This window comes from Idiotropiscis lumnitzeri, chromosome 21, assembly GCF_059441095.1.
Source record: "Idiotropiscis lumnitzeri isolate Australia: NSW breed Sydney's pygmy pipehorse chromosome 21, RoL_Ilum_1.0, whole genome shotgun sequence".
NCBI classification, from domain to species: Eukaryota; Metazoa; Chordata; class Actinopteri; order Syngnathiformes; family Syngnathidae; genus Idiotropiscis; species Idiotropiscis lumnitzeri.
The window spans coordinates 10,002,829-10,027,181 of NC_142411.1; the positions used below are offsets into that span (position 1 = coordinate 10,002,829).

The 24,353-nt window shown below is 41.6% G+C and overlaps 1 protein-coding gene across 3 annotated transcripts; it reads left to right on the forward strand.

Annotated features, from left to right (window-relative positions):
- Positions 1-687: 687 nt before the first annotated feature.
- Positions 688-23,968, forward strand: susd6 (sushi domain containing 6). 3 transcript variants are annotated; one of them, XM_088286759.1, is made up of 7 exons: positions 688-962; positions 7,201-7,371; positions 17,875-18,069; positions 18,982-19,176; positions 19,261-19,399; positions 20,251-20,705; positions 21,887-23,968. In XM_088286759.1, the coding sequence occupies exons 2-7, from the start codon at positions 7,242-7,244 to the stop codon at positions 21,910-21,912; spliced, it is 1,140 nt and encodes a 379-aa protein (XP_088142885.1). In that variant the 5' UTR covers positions 688-962; positions 7,201-7,241; the 3' UTR covers positions 21,913-23,968. The 3 variants fall into 3 exon arrangements, with proteins under 3 accessions (XP_088142885.1, XP_088142886.1, XP_088142887.1); XM_088286760.1 differs by lacking the exon at positions 688-962 and adding an exon at positions 4,256-4,295; XM_088286761.1 differs by lacking the exon at positions 688-962 and adding an exon at positions 7,029-7,049.
- Positions 23,969-24,353: the final 385 nt, after the last annotated feature.

Sequence of the window (24,353 nt, forward strand, 5' to 3'; positions counted from 1 at the left end):
TTGCACCATATACTAAAATTATTTATTTTGCTAATTTCGAAAACTTATAGTTAAAAAGTAGACATTGACTATTTTTTTGCGTATTCATTGGAGCCACGAGAGGGCAGTATTTAACGTAATAGCTTCTGTCTCGTTCTACCTGTAACTAGCGTTATGTATGTAATAGCAGGGATGTGTACACTTTGAGTGTCCCTTTGATCAATTAATTAAATTAGTAAAATGACAAATTCACAAAATTACAGAATTTTATCCACATTAAGAAAAGCATTTTTGTCTACCCAAAACATATCAGTATAATTGCCGTAAAAAGCACTTCATCATATGCAATGGTGTTCCAAGACTTCATTGTTAAACTCGACAGCTGTACACGATCTGGGCCTATTTTTAACCATGAAAAAAAAAGCTTTGGAATACAAAGTAAATATATAAAATAAGATTTAACGTTGCACTCAATTGTAATTGCCGAAATGCATTTCATTTTTCAGCCCTTTCGGAAACCTAAAACGACAATAAATTGTTAAAAGTATTACAGTCGAAGTAAAACTACGTCAGCCCCTTTGTGTGTTTTACATTTTTCTTTGTCTTGCCACCTAAAGTTGCAGTTTTACTCTGAAAGGGCTCACTTTAACTTTGAAGGGGTCCTGCGGATGACTTGACAGATTAAGATCCGCCCTTTCCACGGAGTAGCCATGGAAACCGCGCGAGAGCGAGGCAGCTGGTCGAGTTTTCGCACAGCGAGTGTTTCCGCTCACCTAAAATAAAGAACTGTGGCGAGCCGAGCCAGCCGAGGACAAGAAAACAACAGAGCCTCGCTGGGGAAATACGCCGACAGCGACGACATCATTTGTGATTTACTTATTTTCCACCGTCAAGTATCGCGTCGTGTGTGTTAATTTACGTCGCGGTTAAATGCGTCGAATGTGAAAAAGGGAGGAGGGCTCGCCACTGGCAACCTTTTGTCGGTAAGTCGCCTTTTATTTGGCAAGCTTAGCAGGGAAAGGCCACTACGAGAGCCTCGTTTGTTTGTTTTCTTTCTTGCTTGGTCATGAACAGAACATCTTAAGTGTTTCAAATTGAATCATTGGGAATTTATCTCACTTGGAGGATAAGTTTCCTATTTATAAACTTGATACTAAACCACTGTTAATTAAGATTAGAGCAGAACAGCGAATGAGGTTTTACATTGAGGTAATCTCAGTTGCTGATGTATGAGACTGTCATTAAAAAACAGATTTTACAAGGTATTGTTACCTAGTATAAGGATTTGTTAATATTTAAAAAAGCAAGTCTTTTGAGTGTTGCTTGTGTATTGTTTCGATTAGGTCACGTTAACAGCTATTTGCTATTTATCATACAGTATAATTAGCTATCAGATAAATAAATCATAAATGCAAGTATTTGCGTGCGCATGTATTGTGCGAGTGAATGCGTGCGTGTGTTCTCTGCAACCCGTCACGTTCTTTGTTTAAATATCTCGCAGTACATTTGCACGTGTCCTAGCGTGTGACCGACTACTGCTGCGAAGGCTGCTGGACGTCTCCTGAGAACTGGAAGTGCTGTGTTGTAGTGTTGACTTTGGTGGGGTTTCTCATATGTTCCCCCCCTCCAAACCACTGTCCGATACCACCCTCGCTTTTGTTCCAATAATACATCCAGTCGCTTCCTGTTTGCTGGAAAGAACAGAAAACGTCACACTTACCGTACTCAAGGATGGAAATGATTACTGCCTGTCTGGTTGCAATGTAATAATGACAATCCTTTGAAAGAAGGAAGGGAAAAGCAAGCGATTTAAGGGCAACACATGTATGTTTGAACCTAAGGTCAACCACGCGGAGATGGTTGGTCTGCTGCATGGTAGGTTTTTTTGAATCATCGACTCCCAAAGTCTTTCTCAAAATATAAATGGACATGTCTTCGAAAGGGGGGTATTGGGTTCACGATAGTTCCGACATTTCAAGATGTTAGATACGAACCCCGCCTGTCGTAAGAATCCATCAGTTGCCGTTGTTTTGACATTGCATAGTAGGGATTTCTAATTCTAATTCTAATTCTAGTGTTTTTCATTCAGAAATGAGCAGAAAATCTGACATGCTTATTAACCAACACTCATTGAACTAGTTTGACCAACGGGTTAAGATTATCCGCCGAGCAGTACAAAAAGACAAATGCTCAGTTATTGTGGTACTTAATGTTTAACATTTGCTTGTTTTATTTTCATTCGAGAATACGGCACAATGATGTTGGGAAAATAATGTAGTTGTGAGTTATTTTGTTCCTTCTGAAAATTGCAATTTAATTTGTCTTTATCATGCATTACAGGATTCTAAGATAAAGGCAAATAAAGCATGAATTATGAAAGACATTTTATGTGCCATAAGTACAGCTATAAACTTACTAAATACTTTGATTTGCAGTTTTCAATATAATTCTGCCACACAATAATGGTCTAAACCTTAGTATATACTGTCCTCTAAATGAGTAAATCCCACAAACTAATACGCAACAATAATGCAAACATATCATGGCTTTTCCACTTCCTACATCACACTTTATGACTTGTCTGGCCTCAGCATCTTGCTGTGTTTTCAAATCCCTGCCAACATTGGCTAGTGATCATCTAATAATTATTTATTTTTGCTCTTTTGTACAACTCTTGGATTTGTCTGTCACATTCCTTAAGGTTGACGAGGACCAGACAATGTGGGGTTTAAAACAAAATCTACATATTTATCGCAAAGAGTGAGTAGTGTGTGCCATGCAGAGCTTTGTCTTTGGGGTCCCTCCACAGCCTCCGATGCCTCTACCAGCTGCGTTAGCATTGGGCCCTATGCCTCTACCAGCTGCGTTAGCATTGGGCCCTATCGGGTGTAAATATCCTCTCGGCTGTTTCTGTGGCACAATGACTGCTTTCTGCCCGTGCTTGTGCTGCTGCTTTCCTTGGACCGCTTGCATTCACAGAGCTGCAGACAGCTGAAAAGCCGCAGTAACAGCCTGCTGGGTGGATGCTCGTCAGACTGGCGTCTGAAGTGGACAGTTGTCGTGTTTTTCTGTCGTGATTGGAGGGTTTACTATCTTATACCGGACCTGTATTTGTGTCCTGTTACATTTGAGCAAATCTTGCTTGACCCCAGCATACGTCACCAGAACTCAATACAGCACGTATAAATAATAATAAATAATAAATAATAATGCTTTTATTAGTCCCACAATGGGGAAATTCGAGATTCGAACCCAGGCCTCCTGGGGAGACTGGGTCCTGAACGCGGCGCCTTAGACCACTCGGCCATCCTGGCAGCCAGGCTTACCTGTATATGAGCTTGGCTTTTTCTTGTGGCTTTTCTGCAAACCCTCAGTAGCAATCGACACAAGTGAGAAGTGAAGATTCTGAGATGGAAGAGATGCTAACACAGGCTGCTTGATCGCTAGCCTACTGGCTAGCATGTGTTATGAAGAATCAACTGTTTAGATTGTTTAAATGGTTTGGGAGCCTAAATGCGCTAAAGCTAATGTGTATTTGTATTGATTTGGTCATTTGAGGTTCAGTTAAGTTTGCTTTTGCGAGGAAGCACAAAGTTCTTTGACCTCCTATGACTTGCATCTACGCCAGGGGTAGGGAACACCAGTTCCTCAGGAGCCATATCCTTCCTGTTTTGGCTCTCTCCTTACACCTGATTCAAATAATCAGGATCGTTTCAGGCTTCTACAGAGGTTGTTGATGTGCTGATCGTTTGAATCAGGTGTATTTGGAGAAGGGAGAGAGCTAAAACAGGCAGGATATAGCTCTCGAAAAACCGGACTTTCCTACCCCTGATCTACACGTTATCAAATGGTTTATGGTCGACTCAAAAAACATATTGAGATTTGTTACTGTTACATTTTGGTAATTTTAATTAATGGTAATGCTGTATTTGGCGGCACGGTGGGCGACTGGTTAGCACAATGGCTTTACTGTGCAGAGGTCGTAGGATCGATTCCGGCTCCGGCCTTACTGTTTGGAGTTTGCATGTCTCCGGATACTGCGGTTTCCTCTCACATTCCAAAGACATGCATGATTGGTTGATTGAATTCTCTAGCTCAGGAGTCCTCAATCCTGTTCCTCGAGGGCCGGTGTCCTGCAGGTTTTCCATCTCTCCCTGCTGCAACACAGCTGATTCAAATAATCAGATAATCAGCAAGGTCTGCAGAAGCTAGATAACAATTGCTCAGGTGTGTTGCACCAGGGAGAGGTGGAAAACGACCAGGACACCGGCCCTCGAGGAACAGGATTGAAGACCCCTGCTCTAGATTGTCTCTAGGTATGAGTGTGAGGTTGGTTGTTTGTCTCTGTGTGCCCTGCCATTGGCTGGCAACTGGTTCAGGGTGTACCCCGCCTACTGCCCGAAGACAGCTGGGATAGGTTCCAGCACCCCCGCGACCCTCGTGAGGAGAAGCAGCTTAGAAAATGGATGGATGGTTGGTAATGCTGTATTTAGTGTCTCTGAAAGTAGTAGTAGTAGTTGTCCTCAGTAGTTAGCTTGTTGGTAATCGGCAGCTTAACAGGATGAAATTTGGTTAGGAAGAACAGGATGAAATTTGGTTAGGAAGAACGATGAATTTATTGATATTACCGCCATGCTCAATGATCGTTACGGTGACATAACTGCATGTCCCATCTACCTAGATTAGACTGTCGACGTAGCGGATTCATCTTTGGGTTAGCATGTTTGTGGTCAGTGTCTTACAACATGCTCACTATTTGCTTCCGCGATGTGTGATAACAGCAGCATGTTACGAATAACGGTAATGCACAATCTCTAAACTATAACAACTTTTTTTTGTTTTCCATATGACTACATATTGCAAATACTTTTGGATGTCCCAATGTTGGGGAAAAAGTTAAAACACCCATAGTTTCTAAAGGTTAGCCTGGGTCCTTTTGCATTCTTCTTCCCTTCAGCTCAAACTGTCTTGTCAAATTTGGTTTGTGTCCTTCTCTCCCACTGACCCGCACCACATGCATGTATCTGTTGCCATCAAACCCTCGGGAACATAAGGACGATGGTAGGCGGGTGGGCAGCGAACCTGCTGTTTGTGTATTGGAAATTTCTCACTCCTTTCAAATTCCCTTCAGCTTCAATCATGTGAAACCATATTACATTGAAGCATGTGCAGCATTGATCAGATATGCTGGGATTGATGTACTGCACCGCTCTGCTCTGTGAAATATTTGCACTCAGCACATTGAGATTGGCATTGCAAGCATTTTTACAACATAGAGTAGGTATAGGAAACATCTTGAACATTTGCCTCTTTTGTGCAGAGATGCCACAACGTTTCCTCGTCAGACCCATAGGAGAAGTCCATGTATTTATTTAGCGGTGGTGTAAATCTGCTACTGTGTGCATTTTCTGTGTGACACCAGATACATGTGCAGCCTCACCTACTACTGTTAATCCGGAGTCTGATTTCTTCCCAACATGTAGGCTTGCACATGCAACCCAGTCATTTGAAGTCGCGTGTTTACAGTATCACCATCAAAGCAGCTCCGGGTCATCTGTCAGTGGCCACGCAGCAGATCAGCAATCATCATATCCCCTGCCCTCTAATTGTAACCTTGCCATTACAGTTACCATTAGCTCAGCAACCATGTGTCTCTCTACTCTCCACCCTCTCTCTCTCTCCCTCTCTCTGTAAAGAGGATGCTGTCTGCAAGTTCCCCATAGATAACAAATACTGCCACCTCTTCACAATCTTTCAGTAGCAACATAGCCACAATTTACAGAGGTATACACCAGAGTCTCACCGATGTTATAAAGACAGTCGCTGAATCAATCAGCATGTAGTTTTATTCAAACAAAATTGAGGAGAGCTCTTAGCGCCATTCTTAACGGTTCCATTAATGGTCCTGGAGAAATTGTCCAATTTATTTTTTTGATTTATTTAAATATATCATAAAAATTTAAATTTTTGCGATCATATGACGATATGTTTCATTGTATTACATAAAGATCACATAATCCCCATCGTGTTTATATCATTTCGACGTGTGGCGAATAAGGTTTGCTCTGTTGCTTCACGTACTTAATATCCAAGTTCAGCTCAAGACAACAACCGTTATCGTTGTGTCATACTGTGCAGGCATGACTAATCAATTTAAAAACAATCCAACGGTTGCACTAATGTAAAACGCTTGGTTTGATTAGTCTGATGATGGTTTGATGCTTGGAGAGGGATGTTCACTCTGCACCAGTTTAGTTTTGCGCAACATAACTTACATGTGCAACACAAGTTAATATATTAAAAAAACATTTGTTTTCATCTTCTTTTTTTTTTTTTAAACAAAGAAGTCTCGATCAGAGTACCATCATAGCACTTGATCGCTAAGCGGTATCGTTAGTAGGATTGAGTATGGAGTAGTAGTAGTATTGTTACAATTTTAACAGTACTTAACCCTATATATAAGTTAGAATGAAATGTTTTTTTTTATTAACGTATTGTTTGCATGATATATTTAAAAAAAAAAAACATTTAAAAAATTTAAAATAAATGGAGGCTGACATTCTGTTGGAAGATGTCTAATACCAGATTTTGTTTTTTATAAACCTGTTAAACAATGGACCGAAACCTTAAGTGGTGAATGGTGATAAGTTAATAACGGCGGCACACCCCATCACGTCATGTTACGTTTCTCTTTGTCACTTAACACTATGCAGTATTACTGGCACATGCTACACCACTCATCTCAATAAATAGATGCTCATTCTAAAAAAAAAAGATTACAGACTGTCAATGAATTGATCGCCTCAGAGGTGTAAGAAGGCAAAGCAGGAGTCCCTCCTACCTTTCTCATGTTTTCAAAGCTGCTACCTCATTGGCCACAGGGATTTGTTGTCCAGTTGCATCATCTCTATCAGGGCATTAACGGTTAGTTTATTTAGATCTTGGACGAAAGCCAAGCACAGACAAGGTCAATTACAGGACTTTTTGTGCTGTTGTCAGATAGGAAGTGACGAAATAGCCATTGTTTTGAAGCCAAGGATTTCGCATAGCAACTTTTATGCAGGAATCAGGTAGCTATGCTGAGAAAAGGCCCTTTTCATTGTCACAATGTATTATAACCCGAATGTCGTTCACCGTCCCTGCTTGTGTCTGCGGTTACATAATAAGATGCTGAACGTGTATAGTAATCCGTGTTCTCTCCGCTCTCTCTGGCTTGAACAGGTTAACCCGTAGAGGACTCTTGCCGGCTGCTGGAGGAAAAGATGTGCAATGGAATGGTAGCGTTACATACGAGAGCCCCTTCCTCCTCTTCCTCCTCCTCTCTAGTCCACAGGCTGGCCTTCCCTTCGCTTCTCCTCCTCTTCACTGTGCTCCCCCATGGCCGCGCATCAGGTAAGACACACACACATACGCACCCCCCCCCACACACACACACAGAACCTGGCTTACTCCCCTTTTGTCCTCTTACACAGTGCACATGCAGTAAATTGCTGTTTTAATCTGTTTCCACTGACTCGTCGGAGTTATATTCTGCTCGTCTTACAGGCCAGTCAGGTTAAATTGGCTTCCGTTTTACCCTCGGGTCGCTCAGGTTGCACGCTTCGGTTCATCACTTTAATGAATCACAACAGTTCCCTTAGACATTTAGTGAAACAGAGAGATAATGTTGTCTGCTGCAGTCAAATTTATAATCATGTAGGACAATTCATGTCCTCTGACTGAGAGGTTTTCACAGTGTAAGCAAGGGTTGACATTTTATTGAACCAATCTCGGGGTCAAGTTTTGTACTTGAGTTGGATAAAAAATAATTTTTTTATCAGAAGCAGTTGTCCAGTCGTTTGGTTCATCTGGTTTCATCAAGAACTATACACTCACATGATACAAACAATACATTGTTGACGTTGTATACTTGGAGCCCTGTGCCGGTGCCGGCGTCCCGTTCACTTCAGCTCTCCGATGTCCCTCCTACACACACACAAGCTCACGCCATCTGCAAACACGCGTGCACACACACAAAACCAGCTCGTGAAATGTGCCAGATGTCCTTGCTGCCTGCCGGGTTCAAGGCGACTATGTATGTTTTCATTTCAATGGGTTAGAGATGGAAGTGTTTGGCTGCGGGGTGCGCTGCAAGTGTTAGTAGGTTTACTTTGTAAAATGTCTTAAATAGATAAATATGTCTTTATGCGCATAAATGTGCAAGGAACACAATAGAAAATAGGGAGGATGCGCTGTGTATCGCCGCTATTACGTAACACACGATTTGTGTTGTGTTGAGCCCACGGGCTGCTCTGACTCTCACGTTCAGGGTCCAATACACTGGCAAGCTAGTCCGGCTAAATGTATCCTTAAATCCGCAAGTCACGTGCTGTGCGTGTGTCCGTGTGCGCGCGCGTGTATGTGCTCAGCTGTTGGTAGTGCATCTTTTTGCTCACCTAGTATAGTATCACCCATGATATAATTTTAAGACTTACATTTGCTTTTTCAATGTGTGATTTCTCAACTGTTTTAATACTAACCTTCAATTAAATAATTGTTAACATTTAACAGTTTGATAGTGATTTATTCAAATCATTCCTTTTTAGTTGATTTGATGTTTTTTACATTGTCATTGTAATTATTTATTAAAATAAAGCAGTGTGAATTCTAATAGTTTTTATCAATAAAAAAAATACAGATAAGGCACTGGATTGATAAGTGTATCCTAATAATGATAAAAATAAAAATGAGCGATCTGGATGATGTTTCTAATGAAATCGCTGTATACATAATTCACATGGGTAGTCCTTTGACAGATTTCAAGGATGGGGAAGGCACTGGACATTTTCATGAATATGAAATTTCATCACAAGCGAGTTTTTCCAGTCTCATACAAATACAAGCGTGTGGTTTGAATAGAAATGGAAACTGAAGTGTACTATCGGCCATTTGCATGAAGGAGGCACTTTATGAGACAAGCAGAACGTGCAGTATTGCTTCAGTATGTCTCAGTTTGAATGTTTTTCTGGATCCCCGATCACCGCCCAAAAAGGCTTTGCGAAAACATTTGTAAATGATCTCAACATGGGTCAATTTTAATAACATCACTTGACGCCGTTTTCAAAGGGAGTCTGTGAAAAATGGAGTGCATGTCTTGACAGACACAAAATCATCACAATCAAAATGGGAATGGTGGAAAAAATAGCACCGTAGTAATTCTTTCCAAAAAACTGAACTATGACCTTAGCAGTAATTAACGCCTTATTTTATCCAGCATAGTCATCATGAATAACAAAAGTCTTCATGCATATCACGTGCTAATTTTTATCCTGTGTGAATGTTCCCATTTTTGACTCGGTTATTGTAGTGTAATCGTACCCATGAACATCTGAGGTGGATCCATCGAACTGTCTTGCACTTGGTCTTTGTGGTTTGTGATAAAGGATGCAGGCGTAGACAGTGAGTCAGAGCTGCAAGAATCGAGACTCAGTTGGCTGAATATAAGGTTTTATTCACATGATGGCATGCCTTGTTTTCTGCTGTAACAGCATTATGTGTCAGGAGGCTCAGATCATTTTTTTATGGGTCCAGTTAAGTAGACAAACCATCCCAACAAAATACCACAAGTCTCCCATAAACAGGCTTGCTCTCTGTGGGCTTTGCGTGTTTCTAATATTTATATATGATCATGTGTGAGAACAGGAAATGGCTGTCCCAGTCCCTGAGCTTGAGCAAAAAATACCATCCAATAGGAGAGCATTATGTAGAAGCATTACTGCACTAAATAACTTAAGATTAAAAAAAAAAAGCAGCAGATTACAACTAATTAGTAATGAATACATTGAGCCAGCCTTTTTTTTTTTTTTTTTTTTTTTTGAGAAGCTTGTTGTCTATAGATGCGACATCTCACTCGGTGTACCGGGGCAACCCAAAGGCAGGACGTTGTTTCTTTGCGTTTTGACTCGCAAATGAAAACAACTTGACAGTTGTCTCTTGAACTCCCTCTTCTGTTTCATAGTGCAGTTGTCCGCGGAGGCTCCCTTAGCATGTCTTCAAACACTGATAGAAATACCCCCATGAGATGAAAATTTTACGAACAATGCGCCTGGGTATCTACGCGAAGCCTCACGAAAGCTGTCTTTACAAACAGGGAAGCCTCGAGACAATGGGTCACTGCGCAATTAACTGTGGAGGATTAATCCCTGAAGCCCTGTTAGCCCCGCGGTTTGTAGGCATGCAGGGGTAAGGCAATATGTCGACGACTGGCCCCCCGCTCTGAAATGTGAGAACAAAGAGGGCTTTGAGGGGGGTGTTGGAAGCCACAGGCCAAACCACTGCAAGCTGTAACTCCACTCGATCACCAGCCTGCAATTACCACCGCAGTGAACACAGCGCCGCCCCTTGCCCCCGAGATATCTCTCTCCCTTTTTTCATTGCATCCATTACCCAGGTGAGACCAGGGACCATTTAGGGCAGTCTGGTTCAATCCTTTAGCCTCTCTGTTTCACTTTGTGTTTACCACTTGAGCTGTCATTCTCTCTTCTCACCCTGCGTCGTTGAACAGCTTTCCGACCCAATTTAGCCCTGAAGGGAACATTTAAACCATCTTGTGACGGGACGTCACATAAAGCGTTTGTGAATGTACAAAGTCATGTTTATATTTGGATTGCCATTTTTATCATATATGTCTTTTTACGTTAAGGAAACCAGTGGTGGTTTTGCAGCACTACTTAAGAAAGAGCTAAATTATTTTCCGGCGAACGATGTGTGGTTGAAGCACCAGGCAGTCATAATAATTTCCAATGGGCGTCATTGAAGGGATCAGCCTGCTGAGTAGGAGACATCCCTGACTAATGAGCCGCTATATATATCCCGCAGTCTCTTCTCTTGTCTTCTTGCCTGCGTTTGGTCTTTTTTTTTTCTCCTCAGACTTGACACTGACATTACTTTCCTCTTGTTTGTCATCGTCGTTTAGATTTAGTTTCTTTTTTATTATTATTATTTATGAGTATTGTGTGTGTGTGTGTTCTTTTTTTTTTAATTCTAAGGGTTCTTCCCAATAGCAAAGTTATGGAGGTGGATCACACCATATGTCAACATAAACTACTTGTCGAAACATGCTTTGCAATACACCAGTCGCTGACACACGCTTTAGACAGCTACATTCTGGGAAGTCTTGGGCAACCTCTTCTTGCTTACTGTTGGTGTTCTCAATCTTGCTTTTAATATTCTCTACCCAAACACTCAATGACCTGAAACTCTATAATAATAAATAAACACGGAGTGTTGCAAAGTACTGTCATTTAGCTAGGTGTCCAAAAATTGGCCTTGCTAAGACCTAATCGTCTCCGCTGCTCTTTACATCTTTACATTATGAATTGATTAATCCTGCTGTTAATTTTTCTCCAGCATCAGCACTGTTGGCTGCTTTTATAATAAAAACATGCCCTCCATAATGCGTAAGAGCACAGTCAGACTTCACAAAGGCACATAGTGCGAAGAACTCTTCTGACGGATTGATTATGAGCCGAGGGGAAGGGCTGGCCTGTACATGCGCTATCTTGCTGCATTTCTGTTGATTGCCGTCATGTGACAAGGTGGTGTGTTGTCACGGCTCCTGAACTCACTGCTTTGCTACACAAACATCTTCAGCATTGCTGTAATTTTTTTGCTTTGAAGTAACTAGCCATGATAACGCTCCTCTGATCATATGCTTGCAAGGATAAGTTGGCTGTGTGTTTTTTTCCTGACGGCACATAGGCGTGTTGACTTATCACAACTAATACGGTGTATGCGGTCTGAATGTCCTAAAAGGACACTACGTATTTCCTGTGTATATCTTGCCTATTTCCTGTCTCTATTACTTCCTGTTTCGTTTTTGAGCTGTCTGCTTCCATGCCTCATTGTATCGTGGAGTCTTTTCTCAGGGTTCAACTTTGGCTTTCACCCAGAAACCCGTGATACAGGATATTGCCGCAACTGTGCACACTGTCAGTAAAATTGCATCCCCAATCAGATAATTACGCTTGTAATGTCAGTGTTTTCTGTGACGCCACAGTGCTGATAGTACATCAGGAAGGCCACAATTGCAGCGTTGACTTCAGCTCACAACTGCTCTATTGTATTCTTGCTGTCCGATGAATATTAAATTGGAAGTATAGTGCGGCAGCAACTTGACGTTGCTTCCATTTCTTCTGCCTCTTTTCGGCAGTTGCTCTGTCAAAGCCAACATCCATGCACTGAAACAGATATGCTGCAGAGCGGGGTACAGTCTTTTTTGTTGTAAATGGTCTCTGCCTCTTTGGAGCAGGATATTTATGTGCTGTTTATTACTCTGTAAATTAACAGCTTCACAATGACTCATCCATTTAATAACACGGAATGTTCTGTAATATTGATTTGAGTCACCACATTAAAAAAAACATTCTGAAGGTTTCCAATTTGCAGAGGTTATTTGACTTGGACGGTCAAGGTGCCACTCTGGGATAATCGCGCCGCCTTTCACCTCCAGCAAATGTCCTCAACCCTTTGCTGGCTGGCAGAGTCTGCAACCTGAAATGTGATCAGCTCACAGTTGTCACAGTTCCACTGACACCCTGGGAGGGGCAAGTGTGGTGTGTGCTCAACACATGCACATGTGCAAAGGGAAAGGAGGGGGCGGGGGTCCCCAACACGCTCTTTTGTTTTCCCCCTGTAAACTGAGAGGAAGGAATTCTGCCTCGCAGCTGTCCTTAGTGCTGAGGATGATAGAAGAGCATGGGGGGATTCACTGTTTGCCTTTATCCCATCTGTTCTTCAGGCGGGTGTGTGTGCGGGTGTGTGCGTGTCGTTTTGGAGAGTGGGGTCACATAATAGTGCCCTCCTCCCCTCCCCTGCCCTCAACCGCTTTAGCATCGCATGAATATCCAGCCCTTCAAATGCAAAAAGTGTCTGTTGTTCTTTTGGGGTGGAACGGTGCACCCGGTCCCGTTTGTGGGCAAGAACAATGGGATGTAATAGCAGCACACGTGGCTCACGTCAATGCATTGCAACACCACAGGGCGGATGGGTGGGGAGTGGGGGATGTTTCTGTCTGTTTAGAGACTTCCTTCTCCCTGGGTGGATGTATTATGTGTGTGCTTGCATCCCCTACAAGGTCAGATTTGGTTCTTTTGGCAACCACAGTTTAACTGAAGTTTCTGACCATTTTTTTTTTATAGGTGACCATTGTGTGATGAATAAAGTCTTTTTCTGTATACTTTATTTAATCCAGGGAGTTTATTGTTTGTGTACAGTGCAGCACTTTATTTCCAACATCTTGGTTTACAATCCGTTGGATCAGTCGGTTAAACTGGCAAACCTGGAATTAGACAAAAAATAACGTAACCCCAAAATCTGATAGAAATTTCATGGAAAACAACCCCCCTCTAGAAAGAGGCCATTAATGGAACAAAAAAAACATATTTACCAGGCCAAAGAGAGCATCATCATCCCTTCATTTTAATCTTAATCCAACCGGCACATAAATTCTCCTGATTCACAACACACACATTTATAGCCGGTTGTTCAATAGGGCGTCAAAACAGCTGGTTGCAGAAGTCATCAGTATCTGATCTGCTTTGGAGCACTCACAGCTTGTAATAGAGGATAATTAGAATTTTAATTTGCCTTGGGGGAAGACTGATTTAACCCCCCCCCCACCCAACAGTGTTTTCCCCAATCCAACCCCCTCCAGTTCTGCGTAGGCTGGTGCCATTGCTAACAGATGGGGAAAGGGAGATATTCACAGGCAGACGGGTATTTCTGAATAAATTGGTGGATTTTAACACCCCCCCTCTTATTGTCCTCTACGATAACCTAAGGCGAAGGATGTTAGGCTTAGGGATCATCCTCATGAGCGTTCTTGGTCCGGCGGGTCTTTGTTTTGCATTCCATGTTGAGCCAAACCGTTTGTCCTTGAAACTCACTGGTCAGCTGTTATCGTTTATGTGAAAGGGTGTGTGCTCAAGTAAAATTATTGTTTGAAAACACGGGTATCATCCATTTTTTTTGTGCCATTTATCCTGTTGATGATCACGGCATGGGCGGTTCACTTTTGTGTTCATCTTCTTCCCGAGCTTTGCGTATTTTCAAAATCTGTTTATTGATCTATTTTCTCTAGGCTCGGACTTCCTTTCCTCGGCTCCACAACATGAGTACGTCACGATCGGATTTGTCCTTCGTGAGACGGGAAGACGAACAAGGAAACGGGCGTGAATAAAAATAAATGTGTTTTGTATAAAAGTTGGATGCCCAGACGACAAAAAGGATGGGTCTTTTTCCCCACATCGATAAACTTGTTTGCACAAAAAAAAAAACTATCGGAACACAAGATCGCAATTCCTCAATTTACAATTGTGGACAATACTTCCATTTTTTTTAGCATGAATAGCAACAAATCAGGGGGCTGTATAATACATTGAGTACGGACAAGAAGCTGCTTTTCAGAAGGATGATTTTTGGCAGGAGTGTACAATAATCACGTGCAATCCCATCTGCTGCCTTTATGGAGCATTTCTTTTTTTTTTTGTCGTATTTTAAATTGATTTAACACTCTCTTGTTCATCAAGATGACATCAGACTTGTGAGAGAACATTTTGTGTTTAACTGTGACTCATTCCCTTCCTCATTGGTACAAACCAGGGTGGGGTGAACTAGTATCGCTTAGTGTTTTTCCCCTCCGTCTTTCCCATAAAAGGAAGAGACTGATACTGGAACATACACATTAAGACCAATTTCAAAATGTTTTACTGGTATTGCTTCAATAGTTCAACCAAAAGTATATTTGGTCGCAAGCTACATGAGATCTCTCCATTTTCTTAATCAACAAAGGCTAACCCTAACCATGCCTTGTTGCATGAACTGATGAATCCCTCTCAGATGAGCTGTCTTCTCAGACAGAGCAGTGCGGTTGCGATATAATCAATGCCCTGATAAAGAAATTACCTGGATTGAATGAGAATATCCACAATCATTTGTTCTTTACAGTGTTTTTTCTGCGGTCTCTTCCTTGTTGTCCCAATCATAGAGTCTCCACCCCCATCTCTTTCTCTATTCTCTTTCAACATAGCCACCGTATTTCTAGCCCCCATGAGCCTTTGTGTGATTTATGGGTTAACTTCAGGTAAGAACAGGAACCAGCGATTTGTTTGCATGGTAACTGAGTCCACGTTCTATGACAGTTACAGACTGAAAGCAAATGGAAACGCCAGTTGTCGCAGACTAACACAGAAAACATTACAATCCTACTTCAATAACATAAAAAACTTTCAGAACTCTGTGGCTTCAGATGGAGAGGAAATGAGCAATCTCCAAAAGTCTGAGGCGTATCAGTGCCTACACAGTACACATGGTTTTATTTACCGCACAGCTGATGTAAAACTCAGTAAAAAAGTTAGTATGTTCTCCAAAAAACAAAGGAACACCTGGTACATAAAATATCAGCAACAATAGTAAATTCTGATTAAGATGTGAATAATTGAACATTGTCTGTGCTGAAATTATAGCATTTATTTTTTGGGGTTCTGCAATGCAATCTCAGAGAGAGACATTATTTGTATAATAGTTACAAAAGGCTCCCAATTTTGCTTTCATTTAATTAATGTTGCAAAAATAAGTACACACCAATGAAAGTCTCACGTTGCAAAATTTGAGTTTCTTCTGTTTCCAAGTGGGTGTAGTCATTTATGTTGAGTACTTTTCTGCAGGAAATTGCCATCCGCACTGTAGCATTACAATTCACTTAAAGTGTATTCATTTTTATGAATTCATGTGATGTGGTCTCTTGGGCTAAATTGCCCGACACTGTAATGACATTTACTCCCGAGAGCCTCTGTATGAACAGCACAAGCTTTTCCTGGCATGAGAATGGAAGCTTGGCTGACTGGGCTTCTTAAGGACTACTAGTTTCAAAATGGATTCACATTTTCCTGGCTTCAGGGTTCATTTTGACTGCACCCACTAACCTCTGTGAAATGATCTGTATGCCTGATTTAAAGCCCTGGGGAGTTCGCATTGTTGTCTTCTAATGCAGTATGTTCACCCTACAGAAGTTTTTTTTTTTTTCATTTACTGATATAAACGCATCTTTTTCGCCCCATGCGGTATATTTAGAAACTCTCAAATAGGGCGGATGGAGTTATATTGATAGCAAATTATGGTTACTCAAATAATTAGCATTTCTGTGTTGTTTTTCCAACAAGCAGTGCATTTACATATAGAATGCACATTGTTCTTGTTACTTCTGAGTTTTGTTCAGGAGAAACAGCCCCTGCGAGGGTCTTTTGCGGCCCCTGCAGACTCACAGCCTGTGGTCATCAATTCATCACCTTTCCTTATCCCATTAGCACTCTCTTGTGTTCTCTTTCACGTTTAAGCATTGCTGCCTCCAGTTACGCAGGCCGTAGTGGCGAGGACTTGGATGAGAATTGTTGTTGACTCACAAATGTTCTATAAGCAACTGAGTTATGTTTGAGTTTTAGAACATGTTTGTCGAAGAACCACTTGTTTGCTCCACTTACCTTTATTTTTGGTACACAAAGATAGCAAAATGAGCCCCGGATGGATTCAGGAAATACACACTCCATTTAATGTGTTTGTTTACAATTCAGCGCTGGAGTTTTACAGGAAGTAGGATGAGTTGTTCTGGTAATTGTGAGTCATTTGACAAATTGTTGTGTAACAATGTTTTTGATTATTCAGAAAAACTTTAAAACATATTATGAGACCTTCTGTTTTTTTTATTTTTTATTCCAAATATGTTTTCCTCATAATATTCCACCAGCATCTTGTCTGTTCTTCCTCCCAGAAAAGTTATACCCTTCACATTGCAACTTGGTATGTCTGGAACTTTAATTTAGCCACATGCGTCAAGCAGTTTTGGTTGAATAATATTGAAAGTAAAGTCATCCTGCTGTTACGTCGTTTACGTAGGTGCTTGGATATCAAGTCAGACCTGCTCGACTGAGCAGAATGTGTGAGTGTGTGGTGTATTTTTGTGCTTGTCTTCCCTGTCAGGCGCAGAGTCTCAGAGCCGCCACACACCATAGAAGACATTATCTCACGCTAGAGTGGAGCAAATACAGTTTAATGGACTATTAATCAAGTAAAACTATATATAATACGGTGCTCCGTGTCACATGCAAAGCCACTCAAGGTACTTGAGGTCGCGATAACACACAGCGGGGCCGTCTCCGGCGCACCTGCCATTTTGATACAGTGCCTCTCCCTTTGTGGCCTCAAATGCATCCTAGATTCAAGGAATAATTCCCGTGAGCTTTAATTATCTTTTCCACCTGTCAGCTTGACTGTGTTACCCCGTGAAAAGTTGTTTGACCCATCGACGCCACCCCACAGAAACCAGCAGATATTCAGTATTATGAAGTACTCTTCCACATTTGACTCACTAGCACACCCAAATCCTTCAAAGTCAGAAGGAGAAAAACTTGTTTGGACTTGGTTTTGTTAGTAGGTCGATATACCCTCTCCATTTTCAACATTGTTTCCAAATTCCGACTCACGCGGAAATGGAACGTAAAAACTAATGACTAAAGTGCACGCATTGTGAGTTCCACTTACATCCTGTGGACGGTAGTAATGTGTTTGCTCCAACAAAGGAAAAAAATAATGATGTTTCAGCTCTCTGTGCACCCTTATCTTTTGTGTCACCATCTGTGCAATAGAATTCAGAGAAACAGTTGCATACACACACTCAACACCTTTCCTTTCCTTTATTGATATAGCTGCACGACATTGTGTAATAGCTAAATGCATCAAGTTAATTCTGATCGGCACAAGTCCTTCTAATGTAAAAGTCACCCGTTGCGGTTCAACATGGTCTTTTTGGCTCAGTAACGGCTGTCTAATTCCAATTCCCGTCATGTTTTTGTTTTTGTGTAGGTTGTGCGCAGCCACCTGTCGTGCAGCATGGAGAGCTGCTGAACCAGACCGAAGCTAACAGGGACTCCTTTCCCGTGGGCACTGTTTTGACCTACGGCTGTGAGCCTGGATACACTGCAGATGGACCAACCAGCATAATTTGTGACAGTACTGGATCGTGGTTCAGTCAACCCCCACGCTGTGTTAGAAGCAACGGTGAGAGGCCAGGACAGCTTTGGTTTCATGCAAATTCTTTCTGGAAGGTTTTAATCTCCGAGTAGTGCAAGGATGTCCAAATTCTTTTCATCCGAGGGCCATATAGAGATGATAAAAAGGTCACTTTGATGTTTTGCTTTCGTTTGTTAAACAGGGTAAATCCCATTATATTTATATAATGTCGTAAAACCCGTTATTTGGAATCTGCTGAAACACATCTCCACATTCAAAACCAAAACAGGTAATTTGTAGTAAGCCGTATTTGAAGATCATTCATGTGATATGTTCACAAATCGGACCTTGACACTCAGCAGAAAGTGGAGGAAAACATGAAACTAAATTATCCTAGCGGAGACATTATTTTACTATTTTAGCAGTAAATGTATGTATTTATTTGCATCTGTAGAGGTTTATTAGTAGTTTTTTTTTTTTTTTTTAATTCTAATTCTAAAAAAAAAAAAATAGCTTTGCTGGCCATGTCAAGAGTTACAGATGGCGTGCCGCAAATGGCCCCCAGGCCGTAGTTTGTTCTGCACTAAAGTGCATCGGTCGGCAACTTTTTTTGAACCATGCACCAGTTTAATTTTTCAAACTGTTTGTGTAGAGCATATCTGCCTCCACCCATGCGTAATAAAGCCCATAATATGATAATGATATCAACTCAATAAAGCAGAATCAGTTGAGGCCCTAAAAACTTGGTCTCCAACGGGCGCAGTTTTAAAGTGTCTTGACCTGCATATTAATCATCATAACATGATTTTAAACACCACTGTTATTGTCTTTTAAATGTGCTATTGATAACCTGCAACCTTAGTCATCTCCCTCCTCGTCAAAGGTTATTATTTTGTGATTTTTGTTAATTTTATTTTATTTATTTATTTATTTGAAAATGAGTGTCCAATCCCTCTCCAGTGTGTTTGCCCCCCACTGAACCGGAGAATGGCGGCTACCGGTGTCACCCGCCTGGCTGCCACCGCCTCACCCATAAGACTGTCATTGAGTACTTCTGCGACGAGGGCTACGCTCTCAAAGCAGACTACAAGTTTCTCACCTGTGAGAATGGCGAGTGGGATAGTCCCATGCAGATCAGCTGCCGACTCACCCAAGGTTTGTCTCCTAAACAAGCTTTTTATTTTGCGCTATCTGATATTCGTGTGATATTTCCTCGCTCATCCTCCTTTTCTCCCACAGACAAGGAGCCAAGCTCTCCACTTGGCATCCCAGCACTGTCTATTGTGGCATCCACTGCTAGCTCCGTGGCACTCATCCTGCTGTTAGTTGTGCTGTTTGTGCTTGTGCAGCCAAAACTTAAGTCGTTCCATCACAGCAGGTAAGCTGAACACTATGTTGAAATATTTTTAACCTGGATACTTTCAATCCATTGTCATACAACTCATGAAAAAAAAAAAGTCCTGCAGTCACTACATTATGTGTCGCTGGTTTATCAATAACCCATTTTTACAGTCGTGATTTGTTTGCCGGTCTTTACCCCTGATAAGCGCTGCTTAAATATCTGAGAAAATGCTATCAATATATTAAAGAACAAAAACATTGTGAACACCTTGTAGAACATTCAGTCTGACTCCTTTCGTTGCTTGCCTTAATGGACCCGACTACAAATCCGTTGCCAGTAAAGCTGTCTTCATCCAACAGATTGCTCCAATAAAACTGCTAAATAAAGTATCATGATCATTCGGGGTCACGTTGTCCATTTCTTTTTGTACGTTCACGTGGCTCTGTGACACTCTCGTTTTATCTTTCAAGAAGTTAGAATGTTTTGTTTTTTGTTTTTTTTTAAATTGACAAGCGGCAATGCTTTCGTTGTTTTAGAGTTACGCTGACTGCACTTTGGTATTGGTGCTTGTAAAGTACCTGAGAAATGAAAGTAAAATGTCAGCATCGTGTTTGCCTTATCTGTGACTTTGTTTAAAGTCCGCTATAATTTGATCCGGTGCTTATTAGCAAACCTGTTCGTTGTGGCGGCGGAGAGCTTAGTGCAGACTGCAAAATAAAGGCATAAATAAAGTGATTGTACACTCAAGGCTAATCGCCAACACCCTCGTCTGTGGTATGCACCGCACGTGACCGCACAGTACCTTTCCACCTGACCCTGATTTTTTTGATGCTGTGACTGATATGCCTTTCTGCCTGTTTCACTCTTTTCGTCCGTCTGCCCGTCAGGAGGGAGCAAGGAATCTCCGGCCAATCTGGTTCCATCATGGTTGAAGGGGTGCAGGTGGCACTGCCCTCTTATGAAGAAGCTGTGTATGGAAATGCTCCGGGCCCACCTCCTCCTGCACCACCTCCCCCAGCTCCTCCAGAGTCCAGAGTCCCTATCGTTCTGTCTGAGGGTCTCCCTCAGGGGGCCACAGGAGGCCATGACCCCAGCGAAACCCATCACCACAGAGACTTAGACTTCTGTTTCCCATCCACCTCTTCCTCATTCCCGTCCCACCATCATGCAGAGACGGTGCTTGTTCATCCGGCTCCCTCCTCTTCCTCCTCTTCCTCATCATCGTGGGCTAGAGAGCACCCTGGGGGTGCATGTGCAGCCCCGCTACCTCTCCGTAGAGACTCTGAGAGCAGCGACCAGCACAGTCTGCTCTCTGTCACCTCTGCAGATGACTTTTCTGATGGTAAGTTGTGGTGCCAAAAGCACAATGTCGGACATGCATCATACGCCTTTTGCTAGTGAATAGATGGTTGACTAAGATGGTAGACAGCAGACAGAAATGAGACACCAGCCTCCATTTTTATCGATTTAAGAATAATTCAGTGTGAGTCAGTCTCCTCGAATGAACTTTGATTCCGACTGATGCGTCGTTCAATGCTGCCTGTTTTTTTGAGGTTTCCTGTTCTACTGTGTTTTGAATTTTCAAACCCAAACCCCAAAACTGCAAGACAATGTAGCACACCATGCATTCAACAAAAAAAGTCCCAACACAATAATGCTGAATCCATAAAATGAAACAAATGGCTTTTAATCATCTATTGTAATCCGTTGTTTTCTAAACGAGTGCTGTTGTGTCCTTTACATTCTTTTCATGTTGTGTCTGCCCAATCTTTAATCTGCTTGTGTTCTGCGTCACCCGACCACTGCGGTATTATTCTTTTCCAAAAGTGGGCCAAAACCCTTCATTCACAACCTTTGGTAATGGAAAGTTTAAACTACTACCATGAACCCCTGTTTGTCATGGAGTACTGTTTTCAGAGCCATACCACGAAAAAAAATATGAAAACATTTTGTTCTAGCGTTACCTCTCAAAGCATGCTTCAAAGATCAACATATTAAAACACTCTAAGACTTTCGTAGAATAGGAAATGAAGAATGTCTCTCTCACTATTCCCAAATACGAAGCACAGTGTGCTTGCTCCGAGCTCTTTGTCATTCCCATGTGAGGAGAATAAAAGAATATTAAACTGTGTACACGATATAAACACCAAAATGTTCAATCAAACTATATACGAACAAGTCTTCTATCTTAATGCTAACATGTAATATGAAACACCATAAACAGGCTAACGGAAATTAGCATAGGTGCAAAGGTAGTTTTAAACCTTAAAACGAGTGCTACTTGAACACACCCAAAACCGCACGATGCACAACAAAGAGAATTAAACATTTTATATTTAAACACCAAAAATGTGGAACTTTTCTCAGGTATATTTTCTCACGGCTCTGTGCTAGCGGCTTCCACTGCAAATTAGTAGGGGACCTTTTCTGCCCCTTCCTCTTATTTTTCCTGCATCTCGATAGAGAAGATTTCCTTGCATAATCCCTGCTCACTTCCAATATTGTTTCCCCGTCTCCCGACAGATATTCCCTTGCTGAAGGAAGCATGAAGCCTGCCAGCGTGCTAGCAGCAGTCTCCCGTCTCTCTCTGCTGACCAGGACCGAGTGTGTCTGTCAACCCCACTTCCCCAAACACCCCTCACTTGGCCAGCAGAGACCGCACTAGAACTATGGCCCCGCGCAACCTCTGCTGCCATCGCTACAGACGCAGAACAAAGCCATCAACCAGTACATACTGCACCACAAGCAGTGATGGAACGCCAGAGGAGCCAGCTCGAGACTAGACAAAGCGGCGCCACCTCATTAAATAAATCCTTTACAGCCTTTGTAGACGATTCAAACGTACATACTGAGTCAAGGCTGTATGCTATGGGCTATGTATTATCAAACACTCATCTCCTTCCTGGTTGCAATCTATATGTTAGAGTTGACAGAGGCGCCATCTGAAAAGAGTTTTGCAATCGATGGATTAAAAACAAGAAAGGTTAAGAAGTTTGTTCCTGGCCCTATAGTGTTCCAAATTGTCTTCCCGCTGTACTTGAAGAGTTGTGAGTGACAGTTGGGTGTTGTGGCCCTCTTTGTGAATGCTGCATGTTGTTTTTAGTGATGGCTGTCACTGCGCCACGGCCCACTCTGAATTAAGCATGAAGCCTCCTCTACATGTATCTCTCTCGCGCACTAGCTGTCTCTGTATCCAGGCAACATCCGGCATATGGATGAATGGGATCAGTCGGGATGAGTTGAAAGCAGCGTGGGGACCTGCTTCTAGAATCGGGAACAGAGCTTTCGTTCCTCTTCTGTTGCATGAGTTGGATTGATTGTTGTTTCGGTTCCTGGAAGCAATGTTACGTCAGACTCAAAGTGAGATTCGAGGTCCCGGTTTATCGAGCAGCTGAAAAAGGGGCTGTCAATCAGGCTGATTGGTCATGACTAAACTTATAATTAGCTCAAGCAAAATGCTCCTTCTTTCTGTACTTATTGTTTGACGTGTGGCTTAGTTGGTTTTGCTTTGAGTCTGACTTTATGTGCGTGTGTCTGTCTGCATCTTCGTGTATGAAGCAGGAGAGGGCTTCTCCTCAATAAAGTGCGTCGCATAACAGCCATTTCCCGATCAGCCCCTCCTCATATCTGAGGCAATATTCCGCGTTACTTGACCTATGTTCAACGAAAATATAAACACAAATAGTACAGCAATGAATTCAGTACACCCCCGTGTGTATTAATCAATATTTATGCTGACTGGCCCTCCCTAGAGAAACGGCTTTACACCCGCCATCACACTGAAATGAAAATACCACATTTGTGCATTGACATAACTGCAACTGGTTGCAGTGAAATAAGAAATGGAATTATGTTTTGTACTCCCTGGCCCCCAACGCATAAACTCATAAAGCCTAGAGCATATTATTTAAGTCATGCTTTTTGTCATCCTGTCTTGTTGACATTAAGTTTTGTTTTTGTTTTTTTGGGTTGAGCTATCCAAAATGAACACAGCATGACAACCCCCCTTAAAAATCAAACCCTATGTGATTGATCTATTATGGCTTTTCATTTTTATTGCTAACAGAATGTTGCCTTAGACCTGTACATTTTTTTTCGTATATTATCTTAAGCATCCACTTCGGAGGTTGCTTTTTCACTATTGCAACGTTTTCTGTTTTCCCAAAGGCCTTACTCTATTTTCTATTCTATGCATACAATTCTTTATTTATCACTGTTTTTTTCGTCATAAAAAAAAATTCCATCCCTTTCTATCCCTCCCTTGCTTTTTTCCTTTACTGTGACGATGACACTGATGATTTTTTTTTGCGCCTTTGTGTTTCATAATTGGTTCTCTTTACTACCTGCCGTAAACTGTTATGGGGTTAAAGTTTAAAAAAAGCAAAAGCAACATATGTTTTGTTCAGAGGCACTGTTGTACAGTGTCTCTTCCCTGAAAATAACCTACCTTACACTTTCATTCTTGGTTCGAATGCTTTCAGCTTCTGATCTTCCCCTGTACATGGCAGTGGGTGTGAGAATATTAATTTAATATTTGTATAAAGTTTAATTTAATTTTACAGTGTGTATATAACTTTCTAATTAAAGCTTTCTTTTGAATGTGAATGATGTGTCATTTATTTGAGTTAATTAGAATTAGAAATCACTTTATTGTCATTGTACTCAAGTGTGCAACGAGATTAGAGGGCTCCCCTCTCCAGTGCAATACAACAATAATACAGACAAATATATAAATTAGATAAATAAATAATGGTGCAATGGAATTTAGTACTGAATAGGGTATATAAAAACACATCACGATGCTGTTCTGCAAGGTAAGGGTGTTCTCGTGTGTGTGTGAGAGTTCAGAATGGAGAATGTCAGACTTTCGTCAGCAGGCAACCAAGTTGATTAGCTGTCATTTTTATTGCCTTTGGTCATGTATTGTCAAAATAAAAAATAGCAATTTTGAAACCATACTTTTTCTGTAGCACTTGGGCATTAATCAAGG

Excerpts from the sequence above, each read along its gene's own strand:
- susd6 (XM_088286759.1), top strand. The coding sequence starts at position 7,242 with ATGTGCAATGGAATGGTAGCGTTACATACGAGAGCCCCTTCCTCCTCT. Across the intron at positions 19,177-19,260 it reads CAGCTGCCGACTCACCCAAG|ACAAGGAGCCAAGCTCTCCA; the intron begins GTTTGTCTCCTA and ends TTTCTCCCACAG. Across the intron at positions 20,706-21,886 it reads TGCAGATGACTTTTCTGATG|ATATTCCCTTGCTGAAGGAA; the intron begins GTAAGTTGTGGT and ends GTCTCCCGACAG.